Source organism: Capricornis sumatraensis, chromosome 7 (genome assembly GCF_032405125.1).
Source record: "Capricornis sumatraensis isolate serow.1 chromosome 7, serow.2, whole genome shotgun sequence".
Classification (NCBI taxonomy): domain Eukaryota; kingdom Metazoa; phylum Chordata; class Mammalia; order Artiodactyla; family Bovidae; genus Capricornis; species Capricornis sumatraensis.
In genome coordinates, this window is record NC_091075.1 from 104,104,165 (window position 1) to 104,131,664 (window position 27,500).

The window sequence follows — 27,500 nt, forward strand, 5'->3', positions numbered from 1 at the left end:
GCCCAGCATTTTAATGTGCAATCAGCCTGGCAATTCAAGTCTAGAAAATGATCTTACAGAAATACTGGCATGGAGACACAGGTGTTTGTAATAGCACTGTAATACCAAGAAGCTGAAAGCTATCTAAATGTCCTTGAATAAGAATTGGTGAAATAAATTACAATCCTTCCATACACTAGAATACTTCTATGAAGCTACTGTTCTAAAGAATGAGGTAGGTCAACACAGACTGACATGTAAAGATGTCTGTAATATAGTGTTGGTTTTTGCTGTTCAGTCACTAAGTCATGTCCAACTCTGCAATCCCATGGACCGCAGCACCCCAGGCTCCCCTGTCCTTCACCATCTCCTGGAGGTTGCTCAAACTCATGTCCATTGAGTCAGTAATTAATCATTTAGTGATTTATGAAACAGTATACATGGAATGCACTTTTTAAATTATACATCTCATAAATCTATATATTTGAAGAATAAACATGTGGCTATCTCTAGGGAGTAAAAATATTACCCTCAAGGGTTCATTAGATTCCCTCTAGGGAATGTAATGTAATCCCTCATATTACATCTATAAATCTAAGAGGATTTTCAAGCCCTTAAAAAACAATCAGCATTTGAGAAAAGACCCCATTTTTATAAGAGCTGTATGCTTTCTCCCCACTATCCCAAAGCACTTGCCCAAAGTCAAGAAGTCAAGTGGGTCCAGACTGTACTTGCCCTGCAGTGTGAGGTGACATCTCTATCCAGAGGCTTAACTCTTGTGAGATTAAAATTCACAGCTTGACGACTTCATGTAACGGTGGGAATCACGCTTCACTGCACGGGAGACAAGAACACACATAGCAACTAGTAAACATGTTGTGTAAACCCCCAAAGGAAGAACCAGAAATAGGCAGAACATATTCTCCAAGGGGATCCTATGACAACTCACAATCCACATGAAAATATAAATATGTTAACATCATACACACACATTCCCATAAGCCCTGCCAACAGGATTCACTCATCAGCTCTGCACTGTCTGCTGGCCGCTGAGGAAGGCAAGGAGTAGTCAAACCAACAAGCCCCTACTTGGCATGTGAGATGTCACCAGTTGGCGTCGGAGCCCCATGGAGATCCATGGGTCCTGATGGCCCAGGACTTAGAGTGGCTTCTTCATTCATCTCCAAGAAAGCAGTGGTCTCTTTGGAAGAAGTGGATTTCTTCCTACGGCGGGCTTCTTGACAACCTGCCTTCTCGTTTCCATGTTTGTTCTTCAATCTCCTCTTGTACATCTTATATGCTAAATGTTAAAACACACCAGTATTTAAAAATCACTTTGGCAAAGACTATAATTTGGTAACATTGTACACGGGTCAAAACTTTGGGGGTTTGTTTGCTTTGGATCACGTATGTATAAACACATGGAGAAAAAGAGGAAGAAGAGAAAACTAGAACAAAATAATTCAGTGTATCAGGATGCTATTTCTGTCTGGAATAAAACTTCTGTGATTGAAATGCTCAGCAGATTGCTGACAACGCATCCATACATCCATCTATCCGTCCGTTTATCCAGTCAGTCATTCATTCAGTTAGTCAGCAACTCCTGTGGATTGCTTACTATGGATCAGGTGCTCCCCTGGTGCTTTTGTGACTGGGAATGGACCAAGCATATTCCTTCAAAATCAGTCTCACCATGAGACGTTATTAAAATTTGGATCTAAGACCAGGGTTTTACTCTTCTAGAATATATCTTGTGGAAAATTAAACCCTGGTGTTCCTTATACTGATTATTCTATCAGTAATCAGTATATAATCAGTTATATCAGTAATCTTTGAGTCTTAGTCAAATTCGTTCTGTGACAACAATAAAAAAAAATTTACAATGGCTAAGATTAATCTATCAATCTACATATTTTAAATTTAACTTCTGTGAACCTGTATAATGATAGGGATAGGTAAGCACATATGTGCTGTGCTGTGCTTAGTTGCTCAGTCATGTCCAACTCTTTGCAGCCTCTGGACTGTAGCCTGCCAGGCTCCTCTGTCCATGGGACTCTCCAGGCAAGAATATTGCAGTGGGTTGCCATGCTTTCCTCCAGGGGATTTTCTCAACCCAGGGATCAAACCTGGGTTTCCCACATTGCAAGCAGATTCTTTACCCGTCTGAGCCACCCGGGAAGCCCAAGGACATATATGTATATGTTTTTTAAAAATATATGTGTATGCATTATATTTCACAGCCATTTGGCACAATTCTTAGTCACAGAAGCACTGTGAAATAACATTTGGAATATTTCTTAATAAAACATAACAAATGTCATTTTTGAGATTAAATAATTGCTCATGGACAGTTCTGAGAGTGCATTGTTTTTTGCAAAGCATATTGGTTTATAAGCTCACTTTACAGGTTTTTTTTTAATATTTTCCTGTGAAACTTCCACCTGTAGCACAGGATCTCATTTACACATTTTATGTTCCCTAGAAATGTCACGCTAAAAATGTATCACAAGGGCAGTCCATGTAGATTCATGTTGAAAAAGGAGTTTGTGAACTGCGTGAACAATTTTCAGTCAAGCCTACTCACTGGGGGCTTTACGTACCAGCAACCATGAGAAACCCATCCAGCAGCTGGAAAAGACCATAGGCCGATGTGAAGTTAAATATCTGGGCCAGTTGCTCTGCAGTGAAGGATAACTGCAGCATGGTTAAGCACATCTGAACATTCTGAGTTCCAGTTTCTAAGGCAATTGTCCTGCACCTACCAAGACAAAAATTGTATGCACCAGCAATAAGGACTATACAAAAAATCTTCTCTTATGTATAGTAATAAGTGCAAGCCATGAGCTGAGACTACTAAAAATGCTTCAATAATTATTTGCTGAGTACCTACTCTGTAGGTGGTCTCTTAAGAAGCACCTCTTGAATGCTTCCCCTGGGGATCTGGGTGAAAAGACAAGATACACAGAAACAACACACGACCAAGCATGATGACCGGTCAGGGAGATGGTGTAGAAATTCACCAGTAAATTAGAGAAGGCTTCACAGAAGGGTGGGATTAAAGGGTGGAAAGAGAGAAAGAGGCGTTTAATGTGGGAAAATGGTTGTTCGGGGACAAGTATGAGTGTGGCCTGGTCAGTAAGCACTGCTTGTGCTCTATGCCAGCCTGTGGGAAGTGAAGGACGAGGAGGTGAGGATGGAAAATTGAGTCAGAGACAAAACAGCGTAAACTAAAGAATCTGCCTGCCAATGCAGCAGACTCAGCCTCCATCCCTGGGTTGGGGAAATCCCCTGGAGAAGGAAATGGCAACCCACTCCAGGATTCTTGCCTACAAAATCCCATGGGCAGAGAAGCCTGGCAAGCAACAGCCTATGGGATCGCAGAGTCGGACACGACTCAGCAACTAAACAGCGAAATAAATGACACTTGAAAATAAACAGGGCTTCTCCAGTGTCTCAGTGAAGAATCTGCCTGCCAGTGCAGGTGATGTGGGTTCAATCCCTGCGTCAGGAAGATCCCACGTGCTGCGGGACAACTAAGCCTGTGAGTCACGACTACTGAGCCAGTGCTTTAGAGCCCAGGAGCCACAACTGCTGAAACCCACTCCCCCCAGAGTCTGTGCTCCACAACAAGGGAACCCACCACGCTGAGAAGCCCATGCTCCGCAACTAGAGAGTAGCCCTCAAGGCAACGAAGACCCAGCATGGCCAAATAAAGAAATACAATTATTTTTCTAAAAAAGAAACATAAAAATCCTATGTGAAAACAAAATGTCTGCAATGAAGTCTTTGGCGAAAGGCTTTAGTAATAAGTTTTGTCTACTTTTCTCTGTTTGATTTATTTTCAAAGGAAGAGAGGAAGAAAGGAAGAGCAGGAAGGAGAAAAAAGAAAAATCTAGGCAGGACCTTGGAGGCTGGGTTAGGCAGTTTCATCTTTTCCAATTTCCAAAGGGCGCCTTGAGGTTTTCACAGATGGCAGAAGAGAGGACAGAGGCATTTGATAAGGCCGCGCCTCGACACAAACTGGCTTCCCAGGTGGCTGTAGTGGCAAAGAACCTGCCTGCCAATTCAGGAGACTTAGAGACAAGGGTTCAATCCCTGGGTCCGGAAGATCCCGTGGAGAAGGGCACGGCAACTCGCTCCAGTATTCTTGTCTGGAGAATCCCATGGACAGAGGATCCTGGTGGGCTGTGGTCCATGGGGTTGCAAAGAATCAAACATGATGGATGCGACTTAGTACGCTATGCAAACTGGACTGAGATGTGACGGTAACAAGGGTGTGTAATGTGGGAGTAAACCTATTATCACTAGTACAGGGCAAATTCAGTGGCCCTGATTTTATTTCTAATTATCCTGTTCCTTGTTATGCTTTCTCCAGATTACTCTCACTTCTTTCAAAGACCTTGTCCATAACTTGACATGATTAAGTGACACAGCTGTACCTCACACCTGGACCATTCACAAAGCAAATGCAGTATCTCAGTCCTGATATTTCTCAAGCCATCAAGTGTGGAGAAAAAAAAACAAGACTGTTGACTACACTCTGCCATAGGAATCCTTCTCTCCAGACTCAACTATATTTCAAATCCTCAACAGTCTGTGTTCCTAAGGACAGTCAGCCCATGGATTCAACCAACCTCAGATCAAAAATATTTTGGAAAAGAAAAATTCTGCAAGGTTTCTAAAAGCAAAACTTGAATTTGCCTTGCAGGCAACTATTTATATAGCATTTACATTGTATTAGGTACTATAAGTAATCTAGAGACAAGTATATGGAAGATGTGCGTGCGTGCTCAGTGACTAAGTTGTATCCAAGTCTTTTGCAATCTCATGGACTGTAACCCACCAGGCTCCTCTGTCCATGGGATTTCTCAAGCAAAAATACTGGAGGGGGTTGCCATGCCCTCCTCCAGGGGATATTCCCGACCGAGGAATTGAACCCGCGTTTCCTGTACTGCAGGCGGATCCCTTACCATTGGGCCACCTGGGAAGACCTATGGAAGATGTACATAGGTTAAACGCAAATACTGTGTTCTTTTATATAAGGAAGTTGAGCATCCTTGGAGTCTGGTATCTTCAGGGGATCTTGGAACCAGCCCCCTGCAGATAGGGCTGTACTGACCTTGTAAATAAACCCAGGTCCGAATCTTAACTCCGCCACATTCTGGTTCTATGAACTGGGTCAGGTTACTTCTCCAAAGGATTTGCTCATCTGTAGAATGGGTAACCAAGAGTATCTACCTCTTAGACTTGCAGCAAGAAGTAAATGAGATACACTTGGCAGAGCCTCACCAAGGATTTGGTACCATCCGGAATGTTTCCCAAGTAGACAAAAATGTAAAGCTGATTAAAAATCTCCCACTTCATGTTTTTAAATACATATATATGTCTATTCTGTTTCTTGAATAAAATTTTACCAAGGATCAAAAGAAGAAACCCTAGAATTTAAATGGGAAGATCTACATATCACAGTGGATTTCGTCTTAAACTGACAATGTGCTGTGCTAAGTTGCTTCAGTCGTGTCTGACTCTTTGTAACCCTATGGACAGTAGCCTGCCAGGCTCCTCTGTCCATGGAATTCTCCAGGCAAGAATACTGGAGTGGGTTGCCATTACCTACTCCAGGGGATCTTCCCGACCCAGGGATCAAACCCATGTCACTCTGCTCTCCTGCATTGGCAGGCAGATTCTTTACCACTAGCACCACCTGGGAATCCCCAACAATGTTTAGGTTGTAAACAAAGTACCAGTTAACATGAAAAAAAAAAAAATTCCCAAATGTCACTTTGGGAATTTAACGGCACAATTTATTTTTCAATAATAATTTTCTGATTTTAAAAGTAGTACATATTCATTATTCATCAAAAAAGTTAGATAATATACCAAGGAAATATTAAGAAACTAAAATTACTCTCCATCCCACTACTCAAAATTAAACACTTATCGTTGTGGTGGTTTAGTCACTCAGTTGTGTCTGACTCTTTAAGAGCCCATGAACTATAGCCTGCCTTCCAAGCTCTGCTGACCATGGAATTTTCCAGGCAAGAATACTGGAGTGGGTTGCCATTTCCTTCTCCAGGGGATCTTCCTAACCCAGGGACCAAAACCCATTTCTCCTGCATTGCAGGCGGTCTCCTGCATTGTAGGCAGATTCTTTACTGACTGAGCCATGAGGGAAGCCAAAATATTTATTTGTTTATGTGTCTGCACAGAATTTTAGTAGTGACATGTAAACTTTAGGCTGCAGCTTGTAGGATCTAGTTCCCTGGCCAGGGATTGAACCCAGGCCCTCTGCATTGGGAGTGAGGAGTATTAGCCACTGGACAGCCAGGGAAGTCCAATTAGCCTATGGTATATTTCGTCCAGTATTTTTTAAGCATAAAATTCTTCTATTTTCTTCTACAAATGGGAATCAAAATGCATATTGTTTCCTGCTCTTTTTAAACTTATTTCTAGTATTTTCCAAAAGCATTAAATGGATGAATTATAGTACTTACATAGACATAGTCATGAATTAAATATCTCTCTTTTGTCAGATATTTAAACTGTCTCTATTTTTTATATTCACACATAACACTGAAATTAATATCCTTGCACATCAGTATTTGTGTATTTATCTGATTTGCTAGCTTAAGGACAGATTTCTAGAAATAAAGTCACTGAATTAATAGCTATAAATATTTATAAGGCTGTTGATATGACTAAATAGCCTTCCAGAGAGTTTGTGCCAAATTATGTTCCAACCAACACTGTATGATAATGTTCATCTCATCGACAGGCAAAACAGTATGGAGTGTTATCATTTGTAATATTTTATAATGTTTATTTCATGTAAGGATGGGCATGATAAAGGCCAGAAATGGTAAGGACCTAACAGAAGCAGAAGAGATTAAGAAGAGGGAGCAAGAATACACAGAAGAACTATACAAAAAAATCTTAATTACCCAAATAACCACAATGGTATGGTCACTCACCTAGAACCAGACATCCTGGAATGTGAAATCAAGTGGACCTTAGGAAGCACTACTACTCTTAAAGCTAATAGAGGTGATGGAATTCCAGTTGAAGCTATTTAAAATCCTAAAAGATGATGCTGTTAAAGTGCTGCACTTTATGTGAGCAAATTTGGAAAACTCAGCAGTGGCCACTGGGTCAGTTTTCATTCCAACCCCAAAGAACTACTGCTAAGTCACCTCAGTCGTGTCCGACTCTGTGCGACCCCATAGACAGCAGCCCACCAGGCTCTCCCGTCTCTGGGATTCTCCAGGCAGGAACACTGGAGTGGGTTGCCATTTTCTTCTCCAATGCATGAAAGTGAAAAGTGAAAGGGAAGTCGCTCAGTTGTGTCCAACCCTCAGCGACCCCATGGACTGCAGCCTACCAGGCTCCTCCGTCCATGGGATTTTCCAGGCAAGAGTACTGGAGTGGGGTGCCATTGCCTTCTCCAATCCCAAAGAAAGACAATGCCAAAAAATGTTCAAACCATACAATTGCACTCATTTCACATGCTAGCAAGGTTATGTTCAAAATCCTTCAAGCTTGGCTTCAGTAGTATATGAATCAAGAACTTCCAGGTGTACAAGCTGGATTCAGAAAAGGCAGAGGAGCCAGAGATCAATTTGCCAACATTCACTGGATCACAGAAAAAGAAAGAGAATTCCAGAAAAAAAGGCTACTCTGTTTCACTGACTATACTAAAACTTTTGACTGTGTGGATCACAACCAACTGGAAAATTCTTTAAGAGATGGGAATACCAGACCACCTTACCTGCCTCCTTAGAAACCTGTATGTAGGTCAAGAAGCAACAGTTAGGACCAGATATGGAATAATGAAATGGTTCAAAGTTGGGAAAGGAATATGACAAGGCTGTATATTTTTACCCTGCTTATTTAACTTATATGCAGAGTACATCATGTGAAATGCCTGACTGGGTGAATCACAAGCTGGAATCATGATTGCCAGGAGAACTTTCAACAACTTCAGATATGCAAATGATACCACTCTAATGGCAAAAAGTAAAGAGGAACTAAGATTTCTTAATGAGGGTGAAAGAGGAGAGTGAAAAAGCTGGCTTAAAACTCAACATTCAAAAAACTAAGAGCATGGCATCTGGTCCCATCACTTCATGGCAAATAGATGGGAAAACAGTGGAAACAGTGTCAGACTTTATTTTTCTGGGCTCCAAAATCACTGCAGATGGTGACTACAGCCATGAAATTAAAAGACGCTTACTCCTTGGAAGGAAAGTTATGACCAAACCAGATAGCATATTGAAAAGCAGAGATATCACTTTGTCAGTAAAGGTCTGTCTAGTCAAGGCTATGGTTTTTCCAGTAGTCATGTATGGATGTGAGAGTTGGACTATAAAGAAAGCTGAGTGCCAAAGAACTGATGCTTTTGAACTGTGGTGTTGGAGAAGACTCTTGAGAGTCCCTTGGACTGCAAGGAGATGCAACCAGTCCATCCTAAAGGAAATCAGTCATGAATATTCATTAGAAGGACTGATGTTAAAGCTGAAACTCCAATACTTTGGCCACCTGATGCAAAGAGCTGACTCATTTGAAAAGACCCTGATGCTGGGAAAGATTGAGGGCAGGAGGAGAAGGGGATGACAGAGGATGAGATAGTTAGATGTCATCACTGACTCAATGGACATGGGTTTGGGTGGACTCCAGGACTTGGTGATGGACAGGGAGGCCTGGTGTGCTGCCGTTCATGGGGTCGCAAAGAATCGGACATGACTGAGTGAACTGAACTGAACTGAACTGATGTTGAAGTTCCAATACTCTGGCCACCCGATGCAAAGAACTGATTCATTCGAAAAGAACCTGATATTGAGAAAGATTGAAGGCAGGAGGAGGAGATGACAGAGGATAAGACAGTTAGATGGCATCACTGATTCATGGTACATAAGTTTGAGCAAACTCTGGGAGATAGTGGAGGACAGGGAAGCCTGACATGGTGTAGTCTATGGAGTTGCAAACAGTCAGACACAACTTAGTGACTGAACAAGAACAACAGTATTTATGTATTATATGCCCCATATTGTAATGATAATATTTAAGATAAATTCCTATTGTATTTCTCGAATTTGTCCTATCTCCTCTTGCCTTTATAAACAGCACTTTTTAAAAATTTAGCACAAACAACAGATATATGCTTAATCTTTGAATCCTTGCTCATCCTCTAGAATGATCTCTATATTTAGTGAAACCATCTCACCCATCCTCTTAAACTATCAGACTAAGAAGAGAAGTATGTCCAGATTGCAACAAGTGGTTTGAAACCAAGGCCAAATTGATGGGAAGTTGTAATTTTTGAAATTAGGATTGGCATATTGACACCATTAATGAATGATCCCTGGGTTGGGAAGATCCCCTGGAGAAGGGAAAGGCTACCCACTCCAGTATTCTGGCCAGGCGAATTCCATGGACTATAAAGTCGGACACAACTGAACGACTTTCAATTTCACTTTTTCATTTATGTGAAGAATTACTAAGATCTTTCCACTGTCTTTACGGTGAGTTGTCCTGTTCCATCCACTTTATAAGGCAAAACTTTTTGTGCTTCCAGACAGACAGGCAACAAAGTCTGCCAACAGCAGTGTGTTTAATTTGTCCTCTTTATAAAAGTTTATGGATAATTTAACTGTACCTCTGCCAAGATTGGTGCGTAAGAAGTGCCAGGAGAAAGCCTGTGACATGGCCAATCAAAGGAAAGATGAAACTGATCGTCAGAAGAATGATGTCTGTACTCCAAAATTCTTTTATCAGCACCACACCAGCCACTGTGACGACCAAAAAGAGGAGTCCACCAGCAATGGCCCCAATCTAAGACAAATCAATAAAAGAGGTATGCATGAACATCACGGTCTTTTTGCAAAGTCCATCACTGCTCTAAAAGCCTTGAAACCTAGAAGAGAGGAACAAAGAGAGGACTTAGAGAACCACCAAATCCTATGTCATTTTACAGAGGTCCAACGTGGTCAAGTGACTTAGCTGAGGAGCTAGGATTCAATGAAGCTCAACACAAACTGACGTCTTCTTATTTTATGATCGGTACCTTTTTCCTTTCCAGTGGAGGATTTTGCCAGAAGAATTGGGTAGTGAGATTTTTCATGGATAGGACAAATTTGTGAAATAAGGGAAAAATCTGTTAATAAGCATCCAACACCTCTACACACCGGGCTTCCCTGGCGGCACTAGCAGTAAAGAATCTGCCTGCAGTGCAGGAGACATGAGAGACGTTCGATCCCTGGGTCGGGAAGATCCCCTGGAGGAGGAAATGGCAACCCACTCCAGTATCCTTGCCTGAAGCATTCCATGGACAGACTGAGCTCCTCTGCACACAGCCTCTCGGACCCCACCCTGGAATCTGTTGTCTGAGATTTGCCCTGCCTGACCATCCACCACTGTTTTCCCACCACCCCCTCAACTGCCAGAGACTTCTTACAGCATTGACTCCTGTGCTTCTCTCCGCCAAATGAAACTTACCAATGCTTCATTAGACCACCTGAGCTAATATTAATGTAATATGAGAGGTACTGACAGATATCTCTATCCTCTCCCAAATGAATACTCTCATACTTTTGTTGTCCAACAGAAATAAAAATGAAACAAAATTTTTTTCCAAGAAAGGAAGCGAGACCCAGAATATTGGCGGAAAGTCAGGATCTTGGCAAGTTCCCACTCACATCATGTACACAACAAACTCTGCGCCCAGCGACAGCATCAACCTTGATTTTAAATGATTCATGGTGTGGAGAACCAAAACAAAATAAAAACAACCCAGTGTACCTTAGGTGTGTCCTGGGGTCAAAATCAGGAAACACTGGGCCTCTGCTTAACTGAAGATGCTGCAACACACAAAGGCCTCTGAACTTTCTACCAAGAGAGGGATCTCAGAGTTTAAAATTTACCAAAAGCAACTTGTCCAGCAAATGAATCAGATCTATGTTGATGTCTGGCAGAAACCAACACAAATCTATAAAGCAATTATCCTTCAATTAAAAAATAAATAAATTTAAAATTAAAAGAAAATGAATCAGACCTAAAATGAAAAGAAGACTAGGAACAGAGAATGAAGACATCCCAAAATAATGATTAAAGTATCCTAATTTTAATGAAGATACTCTAAAATATAGTTATGCACATTATTAAATATTTTCTGCCACAACTCCTATGGAACAGCCAAAGCGTTTTGAATTTGCTCTTTACAAACATATAGAAAATATTTTTGTAATATTATTGTCTCCAATGACACCGATGAACTAGTAGAGGATTTGGAAATGCCAAAATCATTATTTTTTTTTTGTTAGGTACTCTTTTAAGGAAGTAATTCAAAATAGAGTACTTGAAAAGTAAGAGGTTCCTGGGACTCCTCTGGTGGTCCATTGGTTAAGAATCTGCCTTCCAATGCAGGGGACACAGGTTTGACCCCCTGGTCAGGGAACTAAGATCCTACATTCCACAGGGCAACTGCTGAGCCTGTGTGCCACAACTAGAGAGCAACCCACGTGTCACAACTAAGAACCGACATGGCCAAAAATAAAAAGGAAGAGGTTCCTGTGATCATACTCTTTCCTGTGGTTTTGTAAACAAAATTATAACCACCCACTGCCACCCTGGAAATCTTCTCCTACAGAAATAACAGTAAAGTCACCATGTCCAATCCACACGCGTACCATTTCATCCTTCCCCCAGTTCCCTGTGCCCGATTGAGTTGTCTGCCTCTCAACCTCTCTTCTCTCATTCTCCACCCCCTGGAGGAAGGGTGGGAGTGGTTCAGTCTCACGCCAAAGTGGAGAAGAGCATCCATGCAGGCGAACGGAGTGGCATGTTCTGCCAGGTACAGCAAAACCAAGCTTAAGCTGAACCAACGCATAATCCTCAAACTAAAAGGAGCTGAGGTTTCATTTGCTGAAAGTCCAATTAGCTCCAAATTCTTTCTTTAGCTCCAAATGTTTCTTTCTTTATAAATACAAAAAATAACTAAAACATTTTTTAAATCTTCATGGAAGCAGCATATAATAAAAGGGTAAAAGCATATATCTTCTAAAACAATACATACTTGGAATCCTAGGGGAGGGACACCATTGTTGAGAATGCCTTCTTTCAAGCCAGATAATTTTTAAAAGCCATTTAACGAGGACATTTGCTTGTTTCTCCAATAAACTAAAGACAACCCTAAGGAACTATATTTAATGTCCTTGAATAACCCATAATGAAAAAGAATATAAAAATGAATATATATATATGTAAAACTGAGTCATTCTGCTGTACACCAGAAATTAACACAACATCATAAATCAACTATACTTCAATCAAAAAAACAAAAAAAAGACAACCCTGGAAAGTCAAGAGGAGGTAAGAGATCCCATTTCCCATCATTCCTCAACACATTCTGGATGATTTCATTTTGACAGTGATTTGTGTGGTCAGAAGTCATTGCTTGTGTGTACAAACTCCATCTTTAGAGGCTCCCCCAGGAATGCGTCTGAAAGACAGCGCTGCTCCCTGCTCTTCCAGGAAACCAGCCACATCCTAAACATTGGGCCCCATTTCATGCAGCCTTGAGCAGCCTTCGCTGGAGAGCACCATGTGAACTCTTATGAGTGAATGGGCACTCTCAGTCCACACACAGGCCTAAGCTTTTCTGCCCCTGAAGCATGAGTTCCATGCTTTGCAGGATGTCATAAGCCTCAATGTAGGGGCCCACCGAAGTGATAAGGCAAGCCTTTCTTAGACTGGAGGAAATAGGGCGACTGGATACAAAAATGCAGGGCATGTAAAGAAAAATACTGGGTGTGGGCTGTATTCTACTGGTCTGTTTGTTCTGGTCGTTGCCTACATCTGTTTGTCAAGTCTCGGTGTCTGAAATGTCCCATGGGATTCCTTACCTTAATAATAATTTTGGATTGTTTTGGCCACCTATAATTCACATAGATACCAAAGGCCACAGGAATGATCAGGCACACAAGAGTGATTCCTGAAGAGAAGAAACATCTGTCAGACAATAGGTATCCTTTCTCTACCCTTACCTCCCAGGCCTCAGCAATTTATGTCTGTTTCATTTATATAAAAACTTTAATTAAAGCAACATTTTGTTTCTGCATCCACCTCCAAAAAATTTTTTAATCTTTGAAAGACAGTCTTTGAAGGGCATATGATAGCACTGAATGCCATCATATATTTCTCTCGGATCCTTCAACAAGCATATGGGATTTGAGTGACAACTGAAAACGTAAAGATTAGAAAACAGATGGACCCTTTTGTGTCTTCAAAATTCTTTGGTTGCTATGTATGGGGTCACCACTCTACAGCTACAGCTATTTTTTCTCCTATTTGAAGCCAATGAGTGATTTGCTTTGCAAAGAATCCCTATTGCAAAACAAACACACCACCTGTTTTAGAAACCAAAGCAAGTTCTCATACTTTCACTTGTAACCAGGTAACCCATAGGCAGGTAGAGAAATACATCAATACATCGTTTCATGAACACAAGCAAATGAAGACATTGAAGGCAGGCTCAATACAGCAGACGTCTACTTGCCAGACAGAAGCCATACACTGACATTTTCCAGGGCCACGTTCCAAATCTGCTCACTTGAAATACTAGCCAAAGCCACATAAGTCGCTTATAATATCTGGGGCTTAAACTGTATGCAAGTGCCTATTATTATATATTATCAAAACAGAAATCTATTAAATCTTAGTAATATGAAAAAGTTACACATAAAACTATGATTTCTAAATTAAGATTTCACTCAAATTTTACAATTCAATGGGCTTCAGCTGTCAGGATGTGGCTCTGTTTTGAACTATAAGCAATGGGTTGTAAGCCCTTGAAACTCCAGATTGACACTTTGGAGTTCAAGAACCACATTTTCTAACAATTCTTCAAAAATTCTGATCAAACCAGGATAGACATATCATCTCACCAAGTTTTTCCTCCAAGCTGAGTAAGTTCACAGAGCTCTCTTAAAAAAGGACAGAGTTTAAGGAGATGATGAAGGAGATATGGGTGTGGTTGTGATGTGTGGATATGCTTTAACAGTTAATAAGAATCGTTTGTGTTGATCAGTAAAGAAGTCGAGGCTCACAGGCAATGTGACAGATGAAACTGGGGGAACTAAGGTCTCATAAGAGTCACTGAGATGCAGTCAACCTGTGGGTCACAAGGAGTCAAACTACTTTCTAGTGAATTATATAAGGAGAGTTTGTTTGTTTTTAATAAGTGAGTTTTCTGACTTTATTTTCAAAACTAAACACTTGTAGGTGTTAAGAACTTGGACTTTGCAGTCAGATTCCAGAGTCAGAAATCAAGTTCTACACTTAGCAGGTGCACAACCTTGGTGAAGTGAGTTCACCTGTTTCTGAAAATACAAGAAGTGGAACTGGTAATAGAATCTATACTGTTGGGTTATGTGGAGAATTAAATTAGATATATGTAGAATCCCCTGTCTAAAGCAGACACACACTAAACACAGCTGTTATTATTACCATCACTATTACTACTTCATGTCACAAGCCCAATACAGACCTATGTTCTGATATGGAATCGTGAGATTCTGCTCGAGGTTCCAGGACAAGGTGTAGAGATAAAGGGAGAGTGGCATCATTCCCAGGGCAGCCACTGTGGAACAGGCTGTCATACTGATGCTGAAAGTAAAATTAAAGTCATGCTTACAAGGGAGGTTTTGAAATAAAGGATTTAATCCTTAACCAAAACAACTTCTGGGGCACAACTTCTTACACATGATATAAGGTAATTTACTTGAAACTCCCTCCTGTCTTATTCAACAAACGATGGCTGGATTTGTGGTCTAGAAAAAGATTTCTGGCAGTTCTTGTCATCTATCAATTAATTCATATTTTATGAACATTTTCTTGTTCTAAATGTTCTGGTAGTCACTGTAAGGATTCATTTTTTTCCTCATACAGTTCTTCTTTATTTATACATAACCCATAGACAATAAGATTTCATTTTAAAGTATCTTTAGTGGGGAATTCCCTGGTGGTCCACCGGCTGAGACTGAGCTCCCAATGTACAGGCCCCACGTTTGATCCCTGGACAAGGAACTAGTTCCCACGTGTCACAACTATAGATCCCACGTGCTGCAACTAAGACCCAACACAGCCAATTAAAAAAAAAGTATCTTTAGTAAATGTGGCTATGCTATTCTATTTCCAGAATATTTTCATCACCTCCAAAAGAAGCTCCACCCCATTAGCAGTCCCTCCCCATTCCTTTCTTCCTCCTTCCCTGACAACCAGGAATCTACTTTCTAATCTATGGTTTAATATGTCAAAATTTTCCCACTTTTATATCAATTCAGAGAGGGAGCCAAGAAGTCTTATCTGGGTCCTGAAGTTATAATGTTTCAAAAAACAGGGACGGAGCCAAAAGATGCCAGGCTATATTCAAGATTGCTTATTCCTTCTGACCAATGGTCTTCGCACTGGCTTACTCTTTCTGTCTATAGGATTTTGTCCCTATTTGGGTGATAAAATCAACAAGAAAATGAATCAGTAAAATTAGAGGTGAGTGGCAGAAAGTGAAGAGGAACTAAAAAGCCTCTTGATGAAAGTGAAAGAAGAGAATGAAAAAGTTGGCTTAAAGCTCAATTCAGAAAACTAAGATCATGGCATCTGGTTCCATCACTTCATGGCAAATAGATGGCGAAACAGTGGAAACAGTGTCAGACTTTATTTTGGGGGGCTCCAAAATCACTGCAGATGGTGACTGCAGCCATGAAATTAAAAGACGCTTACTCCTTGGAAGAAAAGTTATGACCTACCTAGATAGCATATTCAAAAGCAGAGACATTACTTTGCCTACAAAGGTCTGTCTAGTCAAGGCTATGGTTTTTCCAGTAGTCATGTATGGATGTGAGAGTTGGACTGTGAAGAAAGCTGAGTGATGAAGAATTGATGCTTTTGGACTGTGGTGTTGGAGAAGACTCTTGAGAGTCCCTTGGACTGCAAGGAGATCCAACCAGTCCATTCTAAAGGAGATCAGTCCTGGGTGTTCTTTGGAAGGACTGATGCTAAAGCTGAAACTCCAATACTTTGGCCACCTCATGCAAAGAGTTGAGTCATTGGAAAAGATTCTGAAGCTGGGAGGGACTGGGGGCAGGAGGAGAAGGGGACAACAGAGGATGAGATGGCTGGATGGCATGACCAACTCTATGGACATGAGTTTGAGTGAACTCCAGGAATTTGTGATGGACAGGGAGGACTGGCGTGCTGCAGTTCTTGGGGTCACAAAGAGTCGGACACGACTGATCAACTGAACTGAACTGAACCAAACTGGGCTAAGTCACGTCTGACTCTTTGTGACCCTGTGGACTGTAGCCTGCCAGGCTCCTCTGACCATGGGATTCTCCAGGCAAGAATACTGGAGTGGGTTGCCATGCCCTCCTCCAGGAGATCTTCTCAACTCAGGGATAGAACCCACGTCTCTTACATCTCCTGCATTGGCAGGCAGGTTCCTTACCACTAGCATCACCTGGGAAGCTCCAAGTTAGGGGAAATAAGATAAATGGAAGGGCCTCCCAGGTGGCACCTATGGTAAAAGAAACTGCCTGCCAATGCAGGAGTCATAAGAGACATGGGTTTGATTCCTGGGTCGGGAAGATCCCCTGCAGAAGGGCATGGCAGCCCACTCCAGTATTCTTGTCTGGAGAATCCCATGGACAGAGGAACCTGATGGGCTACATTCCATAGGGTTGCAAAGAGTTGGACACAACTGAAGCAACTTGGCATGGATGCAAGATAAATGGAAATGAGATATCCTTCAGGTCAACAAAATACTTTATCTTTAAAACTGCTAGGAAAATTATACAATCTGTTTATGAATGTACAAACTGTCTATAGACACAAATACTGCTGCTCTACTGATAAATTGAGGCACAGGAAACATCATACAACACAAACCAGGGATAAAGCTAGAATTTGTTCACTTTAACGTTAGCCCTCAAAAGTCAGAGAATGTTTTAATATTCACTATTTAGGTTCTCAGAGCAACCTGTCTTGCACGTAGTACATGCCTAACCTGTGTCTGTGGTGCAGATGGCTGAGAGACTAAGGCTTACTACCTCCCACCCCACCAAGGAGAGGGGGAAGAGACCCTTCGCATGGCTAAGGTCAGCTGCAGAGAAAGCAAGGGTCCTCAGCACTTGATCAGGCCAGCAGGTCAACCATCATTCCTCCCCATACTACGAATCACCAATGTTTCCATTTAATTAAGTACCCTGCCTATAAAATAATCTGCCTGTGATGACTTTGACATTTTCTATCAAAAGAACAGTTGTGAGAGCCAGATGGTAAAGAAGGCATAGTGCTGAAGAATTGATGCTTTCGAACCGTGGTGCTGGAGAAGACTCTTGAGAGTTCCTTGGACAGCAAGGAGATCAAACCAGTCCATCTTAAAGGAAATCAACCCTGAATACTCATCGGAAGGATGCTGAAGCTCCAATACTTTGGTCACCTTCTGCAAACTCCATTGGAAAAGACCCTGATGCCGAGAAAGACTGAAGGCAGAAGGAGAAGAGGGAAACAGAGGATGAGATGGCTGGATGGCATCACCAATGCAATGGACATGAACTTGAGCAAACTCCAGAAGATGGTGAGGGACAGGCAGGCCTGGCGTGCTGCAGTCCATGGGGTCGCAAAGAGTTGGACATGACTGGGTGACTGAACAACAACAATCAGAAGAATGCTTATACTCCCAGAAAAGCAGCAATCATTATACTTCAGTGATATTAAAAGTACTCCTTCTGGCAACTTCCCTGATGGTCCAGTGGTTATGACTCCATGCTTCTAATGCAGGGGGCCCAGGTTCAAGCTCTGGTCAGGGAATTAAGATCCCACATGCCAAGTGGCATCGCAAAGTAAATACTCCTTCTATACTCTCAATCATTGCCAGTAAAAATGCAAAATGGCACAAAACCTGGAAGGAGTTAGGTTAGCAAAACTTTGGCCACTTGCAAAGAGCTGACTCATTGGAAAAGACCATGATGCTGGGGAAGATTGAGGGCAAGAGGAGAAGGGGACAGAGGATGAGATGGTTGGTTGGCATCAATGACTCAATGGACATGAGTTTGAGCAAACTCCGGGAAATAGTGAAGGACAGAGAAGCCTGGAGTGCTGTAGTTCATGGGATTGCAAAGAGTTGGAACAACTTAGTGACTGAATTACAACAGCAAGCAAAATTACACATGTGTTTACCCTTTGATTCAACAACCCCCCATCTGGGAATCTAACCCAAAGATGCACCGTCAAATATTTGGCTGACTGATGACCCTTTCAGAAAACTAGACTTAATTCACAAGTATTTGTATATATCATCCTTCTCCTCTCTGTTTTCATTTAAACATTCCTATTTCATGGTTGCTTGTTCATTGAATAGAGGTTTATTCTTTTTTCTTTTTAGAGCAATCACACAATACAACTTACTCTGTACCATGGTTGCTTCTGCATTCTTTTCCACTTAATTTCACAGTCATTTTCAGGACAGCAGATATAAGAAACTCACTTTTCTTTTTTTTTCAAAAGAACTGCAACATAAATATGCCAAAATTTCCTCAATTACTCCATTAATGATGAAAAATTGCTTTGAGTTTTCTTCTGTTATAAACAAGGTTATAATAAGCATTCTTACACATATTTCACTTGAATAATTCTTTTCCTTCTGTAGAATAGATTCTCCAAAGTTGAATCACTATGTCAAAAGCCTGTTTTTCATTTTAATAGATACTACCAGATTACTTTCAAAAAATTTTATTATACTTCACAGTCTTCCCTACATTGGAGGTGATCAGTCCCTTCTACTTCCCATGAGAACACTGAATAATGCATCTCACTCTTCTTTTTTATACATCTGATTCTCTATGAGGTTGTGCTTTCCAATGTTTACTAGCCTCTTGGAAACCCCCTCACAACAGCCCTGCTTGTCCGATTTTTCTTTTCTCAATTTGCAGGAGCTATTTTAAAAGTAGGGTTGTTGTTCAGTTGCTAACCTATGTTCAACTCTTGGTGACCCCATGGACTGCTGTACATCAGGCTTCCTGGTCCTGCACTATTTCCCTGAGTTTGCCCAGATTCATGTCCATTGAGTCAGTGACGCTGTCTAACCATCTCATCCTCTGCTGCCCTCTTCTCCTTTTGCCTTCAATCTTTCCCAGCATAACTGTCTTTTCCAATGAGTCATCTCTTCGCATCAGGTGCCCAAAGTACTGGAGCTTCAGCTTCAGCATCAGTCTTTCCAATGAATATTCAGGGTTGATTTCATATCATCAAATGTAATACAAACATTTTTCCAAGCTTATATTTTAACTACGCTTATGACTTTTGCCACAATAATGAACACAGAGGTAGTCAAATCTGTCCATTGCCCCCCCCACCCAGCTTCTGAGTTCCCTGTTTTATTAGCGATCCCCCCTTCTCCTGAGGTTTTTCAAAGATTGCCCCCACTTTTTACTTTTTCATAGGTTTATATTCTACATTTATATTTTCAGCTCATCTAACATTTATATTTTATATTGTATAAGGTATGAAACTGATCTATTGTCTTCTTTTATTTATTTGGCTGTGCTGGGTCTTAGTTGCAGCCCTTGGGATCTTTGCTCTAAGGCCTGTTCGCCACAAGAAGCCACCACAGTCAGAAGCCTATGCTCTCCAATTAGAGTAGCCTCCACTTGCCGCAACTAGAGAAAAACCTTTGCAGCAATGAAGACCCAGCACAACCTAAATAAATTAATGAAATAAAATTAAAAAAAACAATGAATGTTTGAGTTGGGCAAAGTCTTCTTCCTAACTGAAGAGCAAATTAAGGAAGAAAAGCAGTTTGCCACAGCTTTCAAATCTCTGTATCCACGAAGAGTGTGTCTGGGACACTTGTTAACTCCTAGTCTATGATCGTGCTACATTTCCGGCTCTTCCTACCACCACATGCTGAAAGGAAGTCCATACTACATCACTTTGATCTTGAACTTCTGGAGAACTAGCATAGCGTTTTCCACCTGTGTAACTTTGGATCAAATCCCAGAAAGGTAGGGTTTCCCAGGGGGTGCATGGGTTAAAGAATCTGTCTGTAAGGCAGGAAGCACAGGTTCTATCCCTGGGTTGGGAAGATCCCCTGGAGAAGGGAATGGCAACCCACTCCAGTACTTTTGCCTGGCAAATCCCATGGACCGAGGAGCCTGGTGGGCTACAGTCCATGGGGTCGCAAAGAGTCAGACATGACTGAAGACAGTGAGCATGATGCATGCACCAAAAAGGTAGGATTGATGGCTGTGGGAAGCAAACTGTGAGATTCTATCAGACTCAGTCTAGACCCTTGATTACACAGGTGACGATTTCCACCCTTTACACAACTCACGCCCATCGCATGCACAGCAACAGTCAAGGATGGATGGCAATCCATGACCCTGGTGCTCTGCCAACAATTATAAATACCAGCAAAGCTTGGAAAAGCACACAGTGAATGTGCATGAGTGCGATGCATAGTCATACCTTTTGTTTTACTGCCATGAAATTCCAATGCAGCATAAACAGAGGATGTGGCCAACTGGGTCTCTCAGCTATTCACCGAGGAAAATTGTTGGCAAAATCTGACTGCAGTATAACAAGATTCCGCTTGCACTAAGCAGAATGGCATCACCGTCCACAAACTATTATACAGAATAATGAGACAGATTCAACAAGTCCAGACAAACAGGGAAATCCTGAACCTCCTTTAAAACATGGAAATTACATATCTGTACATTATACTAAAGTGTAGTGTCCATGGGTATACTACTTTGCAATGAGTTTAAATTATTCAGTGGTTTTTAGCTTGAAACCAATAAACTCTAGGACACTGACACTCAAAACTGTGAGAGAATACCTTTGCTTTCCCAATGAAAAAAAAACACTTATAAAATTATCTAGCTAGCCAGATGGACATGGAATATACTATAAGATCAGATCAATAGACTGGACCCTAGAGATAGGTTCCAGGCCAGGTTTTTCATCCCCAAATATAAACATTACTCCTGTCTGCTGCTTCTCAAGAACAGTAATCAGCATTTATTGAGTACTACATGCTAAGACTTCATTACATACATTTTTCTCTTTTCATCTGTAAAACAACTCTATGTGTGGGTATTATTTTCATTAGGAAAAAAATACTAAAGTATGAAGAGTTACAGACAGAACCTTATACTAAGTCACATGGATTCAATCTCAGTTCTGTCTCTCTTCTCTTCAGTTCTCCACCAGGCCCTGTTAAGCAGACCTGAAGAATCTGAAGTCCTATCTTCAGGGTCTCTGCTGAAGGATCAAGAGCTTCTTTAAAGTCAAAATTGGCCGCTGACTCTCTAGGCTCTACCACTATGAGTGCCCAGAATTCTTTCTTTGCTGCTGAGGACAAAAACACGTCCTCAGGGAAGAAGAGACTTCATACATCAAAAGTTATCAAACTAGAGTTCCCAGGTGGCCTAGTGGCTAGGATCCCAGGCTATTGAGGCCAGGAGCCAGATTCAGTCCCTGGTTGGGGAACAGATCCTGCAATATCCTGAATGTACTTAATGCCACTGCATGTACACTTAAAAATGTTAAAATGGTAACTGCTATGCTATCTATATTGACCACAATGGAAAAAAGGACCTCATATGACACGAACTTACCTATGAAACAGAAGACGAGTCACAGACACGGAGAACAGACCTGTGGCTGCCAAGGGGGAGGCAGCAAGGAAGGGCCAGATTGGGAGTTTGGGATTAGCCGATGCAAACTATTATGTATAGAATGGGTAACCAAGGTCCTACTGTATAGAACAGGGAACTATATTCAATATCCTGCAATAAACTACAATGAAAAGAAAAGAAAAAGGGACCTCAGAGAGTCTAACCCATTACTTTCACAAATGAGGAAACAGTCCAGAAATGCAAATTGCTCAAAGACACACAGCTCCTTGAGCAGCACCTAAAACACAGACCTCTGACACAGTGCTCTTTTGCCTAACCTATATAATAATAATAATAATAATAATAACTTTATATATATACATATATGTGTGTGTGTGTGTATATATTGTCTCATTCAATCCATGCAACAACCAGTGAGGTAGCTTATGTTTTCCCCTATTTTAGAAGTGAGTTTCCCTGATGAAATTAAAGCATACAAAATTTACATGACCTGTCAACATGACCGAGTTAGTAAGTGACTAGGACTTCAAGCTCCCAACGTGGGAGGCCCAGATTCAATCCAGGTTGGAGAACTGAAAGGAAAGTTATGACCAACCTAGACAGCATATTCAAAAGCAGAGACATTACTTTTCCAACAAAGGTACATCTAGTCAAGGCTATGGTTTTTCCAGTAGTCTTGTATGGATGTGAGAGTTGGACTATAAAGAAACCTGAGCACCAAAGAATTGATGCTTTTGAACTGTGGTATTGGAGAAGACTCTTGAGAGTCCCTTGGACTGCAAGGAGATCCAACCAGTCCATCCTAAAGGAGATCAGTCCTGAGTGTTCATTGGAAGGACTGATGTTGAAGCTGAAACTCCAATACTTTGGCTACCTGATGTGAAGAGCTGACTCATTTGAAAAGACCCTGATGCTGGAAGGGATAGGGGCAGGAGGAGAAGGGGACGACAGAGGATGAGATGGTTGGATGGCATCACCGATTCAATGGACATGGGTTTGGTAATGGACATGGAGGCCTGGCATGCTGTGATTCATGGGGTCAAAAAGAGTTGGACATGACTGTGCTACTGAACTGAACTGAACTGGAGAACGGGATCCCACATGTTGCAACTAAAGATCCCACACGCTGCAAAAGGACCAGGCACAGCTAAATAAATAAATTGAAAAAAAACTTTTTTATGCGTGGGATATGTTTAAAGAACAGTTAGTAGTCCATTCTTACAACAGACCAGCTGTGCTTAAGGGGTTAATGGGAAATAAACCTACAGAAGTCCATTAGACTTGAATTAGGTTCTATTCAATTTAGCAGGTGTTGAAAAGCCTTTATATGTATATATTCCTTTTCTCCTCACAATACCACAAAGGAACTACTAGGATTTCTAGTTATAAAAAAGAGGTCCCAAGTCAGGATATAAAGTCAAGCAGTCAAATCTCAGAGCCTATCTGAACCACTTACTACAAAACCACGATGGAGAGATGGAAGGCACAGAGTACATTGCGAAAGTGCTGCAACTGGCCAAGAAAGGAACTCTGGGACCTGAATAGAGGTGACGACAGTGGAGAGATAGGAAGCCACGCGCTGCGTGACACCAAGAGGCTGGGCTACAGTACGAGCCACAGGGCTGAGCGGAGGAGCAGAAGCATGGACGGAGTCACAGGGGGCTGCTAACAGGATGAGCCCAAGTGACTGGGAAGAGGACTGAGGTCAGCATCAGACGCTCAGAATACAGAAACTCAGCTGTGTCTGACTCTTTGCAACCTCATGGACTACAGCCCACCAGGCTCCTCTGTCCACGGAATTCTCCAGACAAGAAGACTGGAGTGTGTAGCCATGCTCTTCTCCAAAGGATCTTCCCAACCAAGGGATCAAACCCGGGTCTCCTTCATTGCAGGTGGGTTCTTTACCATCTGAGCTACAAGATGCTGGATTAAATGCTCTTGGATTTCATCCAGTATGAAAAACAGAATTCCTATCAATGATTGTTTACTGAGTTTTGCTTAAAAATTATTTTTGTTGGTAATCAAGTAAGAAAAGCAATGAACTTGGATACTGTTTCAGTCAACAATACTGAGTTTCCAATTTATAATTTTTACAGAAAATTAAGATTTATTACTCTTGTATCTATAAGCTTTTGAAAATCTAGTATTTAGTCCCCATTTTAAAAGTTCATTTCTTGGAATTAAAAATTTTTTTACTTGACTTTTGTTTTGTTTCTTTGTTTGTGAGGCTTGAAATCAAAATTTTATAAGAAAAAGGGGGAAATAGCTAATATTCACTGTGTACCTACTATGTGCCTGGCACCCTGTATATGTATTTCCTACTTAAAATACAATCTCATGGGGAATAGGTGATTTTAACCTCATTTGACAAATGAGGCTTACAGGTTAAATAATAGGACCAAAGTTAAAAGCTAATTAAGCAAAGTAAAATGAGCTTTACCTTTTACAGACTTCCTATTATTGGTGCTTTTATTATAATGTTGGCTAATAAGAGATGAAGATAAATGTTCTCTTTCCCAGAGGTATTTTAAGAAGACTGTTTAAAGATGTATGCTCCTACCTAACTGTCCATCAACAGAGGAGCGCGTAAAGATGTGGTACATACATACTATGGAATACTGCTCAGCCACAGAAAGGAACAAAATTGTGCCATTTGCAGAGAGATGGATGGCCCTAGAGACAATCACACAGAGTGAAGTAAGTCAGAAAGAGAAAAAACAAATACTGTATTAACACATATATGTGGAATTTAGCAAAATAGTACAGGTGAACTTGTTTGCAAAGCAGACACAGAGACACAGATGTAGCGAACAAAGGTACAGATACTAAGCAGGAAAGAAGGGGTTTAGGATGGACTGGGAGATTGGGATTGACATACACTACTATGTATAAATAGATAACTAATGAGAACAAACTGTAGGGCATAGGGAACGCTACTCGATGCTCTAAATGACCTAAAGTGCTCTAAGTGACCTAAATGGGAAGGAAATTCAAAACAGTGGTGATTCAGGTAAACATATAGCTGACTCACTGTGCTATATACAGGAACTAACACAACACTGTAAAAGAACTATACTTCAATAAAAATTGTTTCCAAAGATTTATGCTCATACTCAGAAGATCTAGTTGTGCTAATAAATAGCATTGAAGAAAGTGCCCAAATTGCAGACTGATGAGAAACAGCTGTGACTTTAAATCTGAATTTTGCCATATTCAATTTGTAGCATTTGGCAATCTACTTAACCAATCTGAGACACAATTTTCTCAGCTATAAAATTCAGAATTATAAAAGGTCATTTACAAGGTTATTTTGAGGGCCAAAGAAGAAGAGAAAGAGCATATATGAAAGCATCAATCCCATGCCTGTTCAGGGTACTTAATAAATATGTGTCCTTTTTCTTTCCCAAAACTTGCAGTCCCTGGAATTTATCACTGTTATATAGACTCTGTGTAAAGAATATTTATCATTTCCCAATTATTATGTTAATGGTTAGCTTTATTGAATTTCAATTAGCAGTGCACATTGAGGGGGGAGGGTTTAAATGAGCGAGGCAAGTGATTCATTTTAAATCTTTGGTAAGTGGGTAACTAAAAACATAACCATATGAAAATTAATTATTGGTCTGCTTGGCATGAACCCATTAAGATTTATAGGTGAAATAAGTTCCAAATGCTAAACATTGAGCACATGCAGGAAACTAGAAACCCATACCTGCAGCTGACTCACTCACGGCAACTCCCAGCAAAGTCAGCACCTCTGATTCATTCATTCATTGTATAATAAATTTCAACTAAATGGCATAGATATCGAACAAAGATTTTAATTTATAAGTAGGTCTTTCCCAGGACAAAAGGTGAAACAGCTTGTTCATAAGTAAGCAAAGATTCTAGAAAGACCACTGCTTTGTAGCCCTTTCATTTTTATAATTGTGACTCCATCATTTCCTCAAATGCCCTTTTTCTCCCCCTCATCGAAACAAGTACTCCGAAATATATGTGATTAACTCATTTTCATTAAAATGTAAATGAAGGATACTCCCCCGGGGGTATTCAACTACACTGTAACTGGAAACAAGGTCATTGACCTAAATGGAAGGAATGAGATTCTAGTAGTGAATGCTAAGCCACAAAAAAGTTTTAGTCATAAGAATCTTTGTGTTACTCCACAAGGCAACTCAACAGGCCTCTTAAAACAGGATACCCCTGAAGCGCCCTTATCCAATCCCCCAAAATACTGATCTCACAAAGTAGATGCTCATGAGGGTCCCGAGGCCCTCATTGTGCTGGTGCGGACACCACCATCACCACCACTACAATAGCAACCGCTTCCTGGGAGTCTGATCCTATTGTGAAATTAGGACTGTTGTTAAAGCCACCAGCGTGGGTGAGAATGAGTTCATGCCTAGGAAGGGCCACTGGGTAAGGAGGAGACGTGACTTCACTACTGTGTATGAGCCCAACCCCTTTACTCAGAAAAGAATAACAGTTGCCAGTAAAACAGAGGACAGTCACAGCAAAGTTAATCTTAAATTCAAAAAGGAACGTCCTGGGGACTCCCTGGTGGTTTAGGGGCTTAGACCCCCCACTTCCACTGCAGGAGGTGTGGGTTCGATCTGAGGTCTGGGAACTAAGATCCCACATGCTGTGTGGTGTGGCCAAAAATCAAGGCGGAAAAAAAATGAAAGTCCTTCTGGGACTGAACAAGTCTCTGTAAAATGTTTCCCACTGGAAACTCTATCTAGATTGGCAGAGTTTTTAACACAACCATGTAAGCCTCCCACACCCACCCCAGGAAGGGGAAGACAGCTGAGCTTCCCTCATGTAACTTACCTGAGATCCATATCTCCATCCACCCAGAAGGTGAAAATGTTTGAGACAGTTCCCCCTGGGCAACACCCCATGATGAGGACAGCTATAGCTTGGAGCGGCTTCAGAGAGAAGCTGATGATCAGGAGGTAGGCGATGAGAGGCATGAGCCCAAACTGGCAGAGCAGTCCCACAGCGATGCCCCAGGGTCTCCTGATGTGTCCCCAGAGCTTCCGGACCTCCACAGAGCATCCCAAGGAGAACATCAGTAGGCCGATCATCAGGGCCAACACCACTGTGAATACGAGTTCCAGGTTCCCGTAGGCCTTCAACCCCTCTGGCAGCTCCTCCACCGAACTGTTGGCCGGGCAGGCCGAGCTGCTGGAACAATTTGCTCTCATCTCCTTATCTCCTTAAGGCAGCATCACAAATGAACGTCCTGCTGTAATGGCTGGGCAGGTCTATCCTGCTGTATTTTGTAATAATGCCACCAAGTCACACGTGGAAGATCATTCCAGGGGCCAAGGGCCAGCCAGGTGATTCATCCTGAATTGGTCAATTTATTCACAAGTAGTATTATAACAGTAATTATCATGGCCAGGAAACATAATAAACTGTGGTAAGGAAGGCTTTCCACATCTACTGATATTTACCGGTGAACATTCAAGCAAAATGAGACAAGCAAACTTACTGTCAAGTGGAGCAACTGGTGTACCATCAGCAATCATGTCGGGTTCCAGGAAAGGAGGCTGGTTGACAAGACATAATTTCTCCAGATTCAGTGGGGATTTCCAAGAGCCAAGATGCAATGTTTTGCAGAGAGAAAGGCTAACTCTGGGGGAAAAGAAGAAAACAAAGGCAGCTAAGCCAAAGCCACACCTCATAGCATGAGCAAAATACTTCAGCCTAGAGAATTCTATGAGGAGCATAGAGGAGCCTGGCAGGCTACAGTCCATGGAGTCACAAAGAGGCGGACACAATTGAGTGACTAACACTTTCAATTTCTGTTGAAGAAATTAAAACAAA

General features: G+C 41.4%; 1 protein-coding gene across 1 annotated transcript; it reads right to left on the bottom strand.

Moving 5' to 3' along the window:
* Window positions 1-1,064: 1,064 nt before the first annotated feature.
* Window positions 1,065-26,875, bottom strand: SLC10A6 (solute carrier family 10 member 6). The gene is made up of 6 exons (XM_068975605.1): window positions 26,499-26,875; window positions 14,519-14,637; window positions 12,876-12,964; window positions 9,632-9,807; window positions 2,580-2,737; window positions 1,065-1,279 (listed from the first exon to the last, which is right to left on the bottom strand). Exons 1-6 carry the CDS (start codon window positions 26,873-26,875, stop codon window positions 1,065-1,067), a joined length of 1,134 nt encoding a protein of 377 aa, XP_068831706.1.
* Window positions 26,876-27,500: the final 625 nt, after the last annotated feature.